Source organism: Mandrillus leucophaeus, unplaced genomic scaffold (genome assembly GCF_000951045.1).
Source record: "Mandrillus leucophaeus isolate KB7577 unplaced genomic scaffold, Mleu.le_1.0 Scaffold326, whole genome shotgun sequence".
Classification (NCBI taxonomy): Eukaryota; Metazoa; Chordata; class Mammalia; order Primates; family Cercopithecidae; genus Mandrillus; species Mandrillus leucophaeus.
This window is the reverse complement of record NW_012103432.1, coordinates 1,733,821-1,742,553: the sequence shown is the minus strand read 5'-3', so window position 1 is coordinate 1,742,553 and position 8,733 is coordinate 1,733,821. Positions and strand designations below refer to the sequence as shown.

The 8,733-nt window shown below is 39.2% G+C and overlaps 1 protein-coding gene across 1 annotated transcript in view; it reads right to left on the bottom strand.

Annotated features, from left to right (window-relative positions):
* The window catches only part of SPTLC2 (serine palmitoyltransferase, long chain base subunit 2), a 125,333-nt gene that overhangs the window by 49,632 nt on the left and 66,968 nt on the right, over positions 1-8,733 (bottom strand). Inside the window, exon 6 of the mRNA XM_011988275.1 lies at positions 3,078-3,171. Within this exon, the coding sequence (XP_011843665.1) occupies positions 3,078-3,171 (94 nt within the window). The remainder of the gene's footprint in view (positions 1-3,077; positions 3,172-8,733) is intronic.

Below are 8,733 nucleotides of genomic sequence, written 5' to 3'. Positions count from 1 at the left end.
CTACTCGGGAGGCTGAGGCAGGAGAATTGCTTGAACCCGGGAGATGGAGGTTGCAGTGAGTGGAGATCGCACCACTGCACTCCAGCTTGGGCGACAAGAACGAAACTCCGTCTCAAAAAAAAAAAAAACAAACAAAAAAAAACAAACAAAAAAAAACCCACCTTGCATTAGTGCCTAATTGAGCAACATATTTATTTTTTTGAAATATGGGGTCTTGCTATGTTGCCTAGACCGATCTTAAACTCCTGCACTCAAGCTATCCTCCCACCTTGGCCTCCCAAATGATTGGGATTACAGGCATGAGCCACCATACCCAGCTAGTGCCTGCCTTTGATGGTGAAAGATGCAATGCGAGGTATAGCAGAGTCCAGGTCACACAGCCCCTTGGACACTATGCTAAGGAGCAGGCCCTTAACATTTAAGGCTCAGAAAGTCATTGAGGAATGTTTGGCGAGGTATAAAACAGTCAGTTTTGCTTTATGGCTAAAACACTCTGAGGACAATGTAAAACATGAATTTGAGGGGCAAGACTGGAAGCAGGGTTAAGCGCAGGACACCAACAGAGAAATGGCTAGGAATTAAACTAGGGCAACAGTCATACGGATGCAGAAATGGGAACAGGTATAAGATAGAGAAATGGGTACAACTTGATGACTGACTCTTGGGGGAAAGGGGTGGCAGAATTCAGGAGTGACTCACTGCACTGGAAATGTCATGTGTCTTTTCTGCTACCCTATAACCTGCAAGAGTTCCTGGACTATACTGTGGTATTTACCACTGTTTCTATCATCTGGTACACACCCTGGCAGATGGTAGACGCTTAATAAATACTCCTTGAATTAACATTCAAAATCTATTGATTAGATCTGACTCTTACACATCTAGGAAAACTGTTTGAAAAAAAAAACTGTATTCTTTTCTAGCTCTGAACCTACTCACATAAACTTAAAGAGTTTAAAAAATACGTTCTGTTTTTACTATCATCCCCTTTAGAAATGAAATTTCAATTTCTCTAATTTGACATTACCATGGTTAAGTAGACCTCACTATCAAAACATCTTCCTAACATGCATTGCTAACCATTATGTTTTCATTGAAATCATAATTGTATTTCATGAAACAAACACATTAGTTTTTAAAAAACTGTTTCTTCATAGGAATCAAGAAAAATTGGAAAGTGGTTATACCTCCACGAAGAAAGACTGAAACCTAGGACAGTTGTTCCCTCATTATCTGTAGTTTCACTTTTGCAGTTTCAGTTACTCAGTCAACCGTGGTCTGAAATTTTGCAATATATTTTATAATATATATACACACACACACACGTACATATACACCATCAAATACTATATAGCTATAAAAAAGAATGAGATAATGTCCTTTGCAGTAACAAGGATGCAGCTAGAAGCCATTATCCTAAGCAAACTAACACAGAAACAGAAAACAAAATACCACATGTTCTCACTTGTAAGTGGGAGCTAAACACTGAGTACATACAGACACGAAGAAGGGAACAACAGACACTGGGGCCTACCTGAGGATGAGGCAGGGGAGGAGGAGGGTAAGGTTCGAAAAACTACCTATCAGGTACTACGCTGATCACCTGGGTGACGAAATAATCTGTACCCAAAGCCCCGAGACATGCAATTTACCTAGGTAACAATCCTGTACATGTACCCCTGAACCTAAAATAAAAGTGAAAAGAAGAGTTCATATAATGCTTAGAGGCAATTCGGAAAACTATTAAAAATGTATACTCTTTTAACCATGCATTCTGAGACTACTAAAAATTTATCCTAAGGCACTAACCAGGTGATTGTACAAAACTGTAAGTGTAGTGCTGTTCCCAGTAGAAAAATTCAGAAACAGCCCTGATGTCCAATTGAGGGAGCAATTAAATGAAGGCACATCCAGGCACTGACTGCCACACTGGCATTTAAGAATGAGGTAGAGTCACATGTAATGACAAACAACAATCACAGTGTATTGTAAAAAGGGGCCAGGCGTGATGGCTCACACTTGTAGTCCCAGCACTTTCAGAGCCCAAGGCGGGAGGATCAACTGAAGTCAGTTCAAGACCAGTCTGGCCAACACAGTGAAACTCCGCCGCTACTAAAAATACTAAAAATTAGCCAGGTGTGGTGGTGTGCCCCTGTAATCCAGCTACTCGGGAGGTGGAGGCAGGAGAATCGCTTGAACTCGGGAGGCAGAGGTTGCAGTGAGCCAAGGCTGAGCCATTGCACTCCAGCCTCGGTGACAGAGCCAGACTCTTGTCACAAAAGAAAAAGAAAAAAAGAAAGAAAGAAAGAAAATAACAGGTTACATAGGGATATTTAGTAAGATCTCATTTCTCACTGTAAAACATTTTAGACAAGACAAAAACAAAAACAAAAGCAAAAATGATGTTATCATCTATGATCCTTCCATCCAGGGGTACACACCTAACATTTTGGTATACATTCTTCCAAACCTGGCTGTGCCTGCACACATTCTGGGAAAAGATGATATTAAACATACATTTGGGTTATCTTTTCTCCCTATGTGTGTGTTTTAACTATGAAAGTTATACATTTTTATTCTAAATAATCATTTTGATAACACGCAAAGATATTTCCACTTAGGGAGGAAAGGTCTGGCTCAGGGGCACCCTCCTCCGTGCTCCCACAGCATCTATTCATGGCTGTACTTCAGCACCTGTCTGCTGTACTGTAAACACTGGCTTATCTATTAAGTCTCTTCATTAACCAGTCAGAGACCTTGATTTACTCATCTAAACACCGCTAGTCTTATGGCAAGATACACTATAGGCATCGAGTAAATGTATTTGAGTAAGGGATTTGTAAACGACGAAATGGGATGGAAAACTTAATGGTCAAATAAAAGAATGGTATTATATTTGTACAAGAGGCTTCCTTGAACCTCTAATTTTAAAAGACTGGACCAGAAGAACATTTTAAAAGTTGCTACTTTGGCTTCATTTATATTTTCAACTGCTAATATAACTCATGTTAATTCCCACCATGGATCCAAAGAATAATAAACACCAAGGCCACCAGTGAATTCCGCAGCAAACTCACTGTTGTGTTTGAAGATTCGAATCGTTGCTCCTGACAGTCTGGCTCCTAGAACCAGTGATGCATGGTTCAGCTCATCACTCAGAATCAGGCAACCCTGCAATATCAGAGGAACAGAAAGGTAAGAAGCTGGGAGGGAAAGGGTTAGTTACACAAATCACAAAATGCCACACGCACTAATAGCTGTATCTTATTAAGGAAATCGTGCACAACAGCACAGTGATCAATTTTAAGAAGAGGAAAAAAGTATACATGATCATTTGCTTTTTGTAAAGACACCTTAAAAGTAGATGCAAAATTCTAGCCTTTTAATTTAATATCTTCAGTCCCATGACTGAGGTAAATAGTCAGATATATGGCAACAGGTCTTTATTCATATTTAAAACATGACACATCAGTCTCTAAAACGTTTTGGTTTCTTTACGTGAGAGAATTCCATGTAGTTTTAGTATGATGTTCTGTTCACCTGTGGGAAATGGCAGCTGATGGGGTCATGTCTGTGGAAATGGTGCATTCTCTCACTACTACTCATATCCAGAGTCCAGGGAAGAACCTACTTGGAAGATCCTACTTATTAACCTTTTCCCCACATAACACGGACTGTAGGCTTCAGTTTTATCTTAAAAATCTCCAAACAAGCTTTGCTTTAACACACAAACATCAGTTTCTGCTAAGGCAACAAGGCTGAAGGTCTCGGCTTTTTTTTTTCACTGCAGTTTTTACTCTTCCATCTCTCAGGGGGCCCTTCAACCTGTCAGATTGGAACCCAGAAACAGGTTTTTCTCTGTCAAAAATGGCCTCAAAATATCCAATTAGATGAAAAAGGTGCAGAAAGTATCTAGCATGCTCCCATGAGAATAAAAAGAAGAGAGAAGATACACAGACACACAGTCGTCCCTCAGTCTACAGGAGGACTCGGTTCCAGAACTGCCTCACCCCCACACTTATCCAAATCCATACATGCTCATGTCCTGCAGTTAGTCCCGTGGGACCTGCTTATAGGAAAAGTAGGCCCTCCATATACCTGGGGTTTGTGTTCCATAAATACTATGTTTTGTGTGTGTGTGTGTGAGACGGAGTCTCACTCTTGTTGCTGGAGTGCAGTGGGTGCAATCTTGGCTCACTGCAACCTCTGCCTCCCAGGTTCAAGCAATTCTCCTGCCTCAGCCTCCCAAGTAGCTGGGATTACAGGTGCCTGACACCATGCCTGGCTAAGTTCTGTATTTTCAGTACAGATGGGGTTTCACCATGTTGGCCAGGCTGGTCTTGAACTCCTGACCTCAGGTGATCCACCCGCCTCGGCCTCCCAAAGTGCCAAGATTACAGGCGTGAGTCACTGTGCCTGGCTGAATACTGTATTTCTGATCCATATTTGGTTGAAAAAAATCCATGTATAAGTGGACCTGCATAGTTCAAACCACGTTGTTCAAGGGTCAACTATATATATATATACATGCTTATTTATTACAGAGTATTCTTAAAGGAATACTTAAGAAACTTGTAACAGTAGTTGTGTCTGAAATTTTTATTAAGCACATAGTATTTATTAAGATAAAAAAGCTACCCTGGTTAAAAATATACAGATTAAAAATGAAGTGGCCAGGCATGGTGGCTCATGCCTGTAATCCTGGCAATTTGGGAGGCCAAGGTAGGTGGATCACTTGAGGTCAGGAGTTTGAGGCCAGACTGGCCAACACGGCAAAACCCCATCTCTACTAAAAAAAAAAACCAAAAAAAACCCAAAAAGAAAACCCCCCAAAAATTAGCTGGGCTTGGTGACGGGCACCTGTAATCTCAACTACTCAAAAGGCTGAGGCAGGATAATCGTTTGAACCCAGGAGGTGGAGGTTTCAGTGAGCCAAAATTGTGCTGCTGCACTCCAACCTGGGTTACAGAGGGAGACTCTGTCTGAAAAAAAAAAAAAGAGGAGGAGGAGCAGGAGGAGCAGGAGGAGAAGACAGAAGATGGGAGGAGAAGAAGGAAGAGGAGGAGAAGGAGGAGAAGAAAAGCAGAGTTGGCAGTATTAATATAGACTCCTGGCTTTCAAATCTTTATCCATGCACACACACACACACACACACACGCACACGTGTATGCATGAGTTAGCATACATACATACATACATTTTCTAGCTCTAGTCACTGAGAGGTGAGAAGCAGTGACACTCCTGCAGCAATACACACACCTAGTTCCCAGACCTTGGTTTCTAAATACCATTCTCCAATAAAAAGAATCAGGGCTTCTTGGAGAACTGGTTAATTCCAAAACTGGGATAGGGAAAACATAAGATGATCCTGGAGCATTTTATTATGTCAGAAAGTATGAGAATGCTTTAAAAAAAAAAAAGTTATTATATAGTCCAAGGACACAGGTACCCACCTGAAGGAGCTCCCAATGGCCAAAACTAAAAGTCCAGCAACAAAAAAGAAGCAATTGTGTTGAATTATAAGCCAAATAATAAAAATATTCACAAACCCATAATTACATAAATAAATAAGGGAGAAGCAAGAACTCTTCCTTACACAAAAATTCTAATTAGTAAGTACAGAAGGAATGAGAAAAATAGAAAAACCACCATTAGAACACCAAGGTAATAACTGCCACAGGCAAGATCAGAGACGCCTACTAAAGTTAGTGGGTGAAAGTTTAATCCAAAATGCTATATACAGTCCCAAAGTATCTCTGCCACAATATATGGTGATTACAAAGGGAAAAGCAGTACGTTGGTAGCAGAAAATCCCTGCTGACACCTGAGCCAAGTGATTAAGATTTACATCATCAGTAATACGTATTGAAACCACAGTCTCTCGCATGATTCACTGAGAAGGGTACCACCTCCGTGGTAGCTTTCTCAATAATGCATGGGCTCAATCAAACCATAACAACACAGCAGACAGACCCAAATTGGAGACATTCTGCAAAATAAGGGACCAGTACCCTTCAGAAGTATCAAGGTCATGAAAGACAAAGAAAGACAGGAACTATTCCAGATTGGAGGAGACCAAGGAGCTACAACAGCTAAAGACAATGTGGATCCTCACCTGGATCCTGAAGCGGAAAAAGGACATCAGTGAAAAACCAGTGAAAACCAAATACGTCCTGTACTTTAGTTATAGTATTGTATCACAGTTAATTTCTAAGCTGTAAGAAATGGTTCCACTGTTATTCAAGATGTTAACATAAAGGGAAGCTGAATGAATGGTATACAGGAACTCTCTGTACTCTTTTGTAACTCTTTTTGTAAGTCTAAATTTAAGTTTCAAAAAACGTGTTAAAATTGAAAAAGTGAAACTGGGGGAGGAAATAAGGAGAGGTCAGATATCTCTTCAGCAAGTCTTCAAATTCTTTACTTACCACTCTTGGCAATCAACTCTATCTGAAAAGGTATCCTCCCTTCCCTTCCCCTCCACACAAAATTTTATTTTCTCCTCTTTCCAGCTAAATATTTTTCTGGCAAACCTGCAAAAGCATTATGTTCTTTTCCTCTGGCAAAAAGGAACTCTTTTTAGACAGTCTTTTTTAGACAGCCTTATTCACCATTTCAATGTATCAATCTGTCTTTTTCCTTTAGAACTTATTCTGAAAAGCTTTATTAAATATTTGGTTCAACAATAAAATAGATATTCACACTAGCAGCTAACATCTAAGTGCTTAAACGTTTCAGGTATGATGTTAAAAGATTTAGAAGCATTATTACTTGTAATCCTCACAACAACTCTATGTAATAGACCCTATTATCACTCCCACTTCACATATGAGGAAACTCTTGTTCAGGAGTTTAAAATCTTGCTCAAGGTCACAAGCACAGTAACAAAATAATAATAATTATATTATTATTATTATTATTATTATTTTGAGATGGAGTCTTGCTCTGTCACCTAGGCTGGAGTGCAGTGGTGCGATCTCTGCTCACCGCAAGCTCCACCTCCCGGGTTCACACCATTCTCCTGCCTCAGCCTCCTGAGCAGCTGGGACTACAGGTGCCCGCCACCATGCTCAGCTAATTTTTTGTATTTTCAGTAGAGATGGGGCTTCACCATGTTAGCCAGGATGGTCTCGATCTCCTGACCTCGTGATCTGCCCGCCTCGGCCTCCCAAAGTGAGCCACTGCGCCCGGCCACAAAATAATTATTAAATAAAGACAAGTGTCTGCTTCCACAACCTATGCTCTTAATCAATATACTGCCCCATCCTGCCATTAAACTGAGCAATTAACCACCTCACATGGAAATTCAGTATCAGATTCAAAGGATCATTAAAACTGGGTAAGTTACTGTCTTTAACAGATTAAATGATATTTAATAATATTTCAACTATAGTCTGATTTGGAATATAAATCTTTATGGTTATATCTTCCAGGTCTGTGTAGAAAACATCTAATTCTAGATAATCCTTTGTTAGAGTTTGTAGGCATACAGAGAAGAACAAGATGAGATGTTCTAATCCTCTAGTGTTAAAAATTCTAACAAAGAAGAATCTCAGATTTGTACTTCAAAATGCAGGACAGCAACGTATTATAATGTGAAGTCAAAGAGCCATACATTTATGTCTTACAAGGAATTTTGTGTATTTTATCTAAGTTGTTGAATTTATTGGCATGAAGTTGTTCTTAATATTCCCTTATTATCCTTTAATGTCCATAGGATGTGTAGTGATGTCCCCCCTCTCATTCCTGTTACTGGTAATATGAATCTTCTCTCTTCTTATCCTGACCATTCTGGCTAGAGATTTATCAAATGTATTCATTTTCTCAAAGAATTAGCTTTGGTTTCACTAATTTCCCTATTATCTATTTTCTAATTCATTGATTTTTACATTTATCTTCATTATATTCTTCTTTCTGCTTAGTTTGGGTTCAATTTGTTCTTCTTTTCCTAATTTTTTAAGCTACAAGCTTTACTTTTTTCTAATACAGGTTGAATATCCCTTATTCAAAATGCTTGGGATCAGATGTATTTCAGAGTTCAGATTTTTGTGGATTTTGGATTATTTGCATTATATTTACTGCTTTAGCACCCCTAAGCATTTTCTTTGAGCTGTCATGATGACACTCAAAATATTTATGAGTTTGAAACATTTTAGATTTCAGATTTTGGGATTAGGGATGCTCAACCTGTATAAATATTTAATGCTATACATTTCCATCTGAGCATTGCTTTAGCTTCATCCAACAAATTGTAATAGGTTACATTTCCATTTAGTTCAAAATATTTTTATTCTCCCTTGTTTTTTCTTCTCTGGCCCATGGGTTATTTACAAGTATGTTGTTTAATTTTCAAATATTCAAAGATTTTCCAGGTATCTTTTTGTGTTATTAATTTCTCATTTAAATTCCACTGTGATCACAGAACATACTTTGAATAATTTTAATACTTTAAAATTTACTAAAACTGGCTTAATGGCCTAGAAGATGGTCTTTGGTAGTAAATGTTTTGCTGTTGTTGAGTGAAGTGTTTCAAGACTCTCAACTAGGTCAACTGGTTGACAGTGTTTTCCAAATGTTCTATTATCATTACTGATTTTCTGTTTCATTCTTCTATCAATTAAGAGAGAGGGGGGTTAGGGCCGGGCACAGTGGCTCACACCTGTAATCCCGGCACTTTGGGAGGCCAACGTGGGCAGATCATGAGGTCAGGAGATTGAGACCATCCTGGCTAAC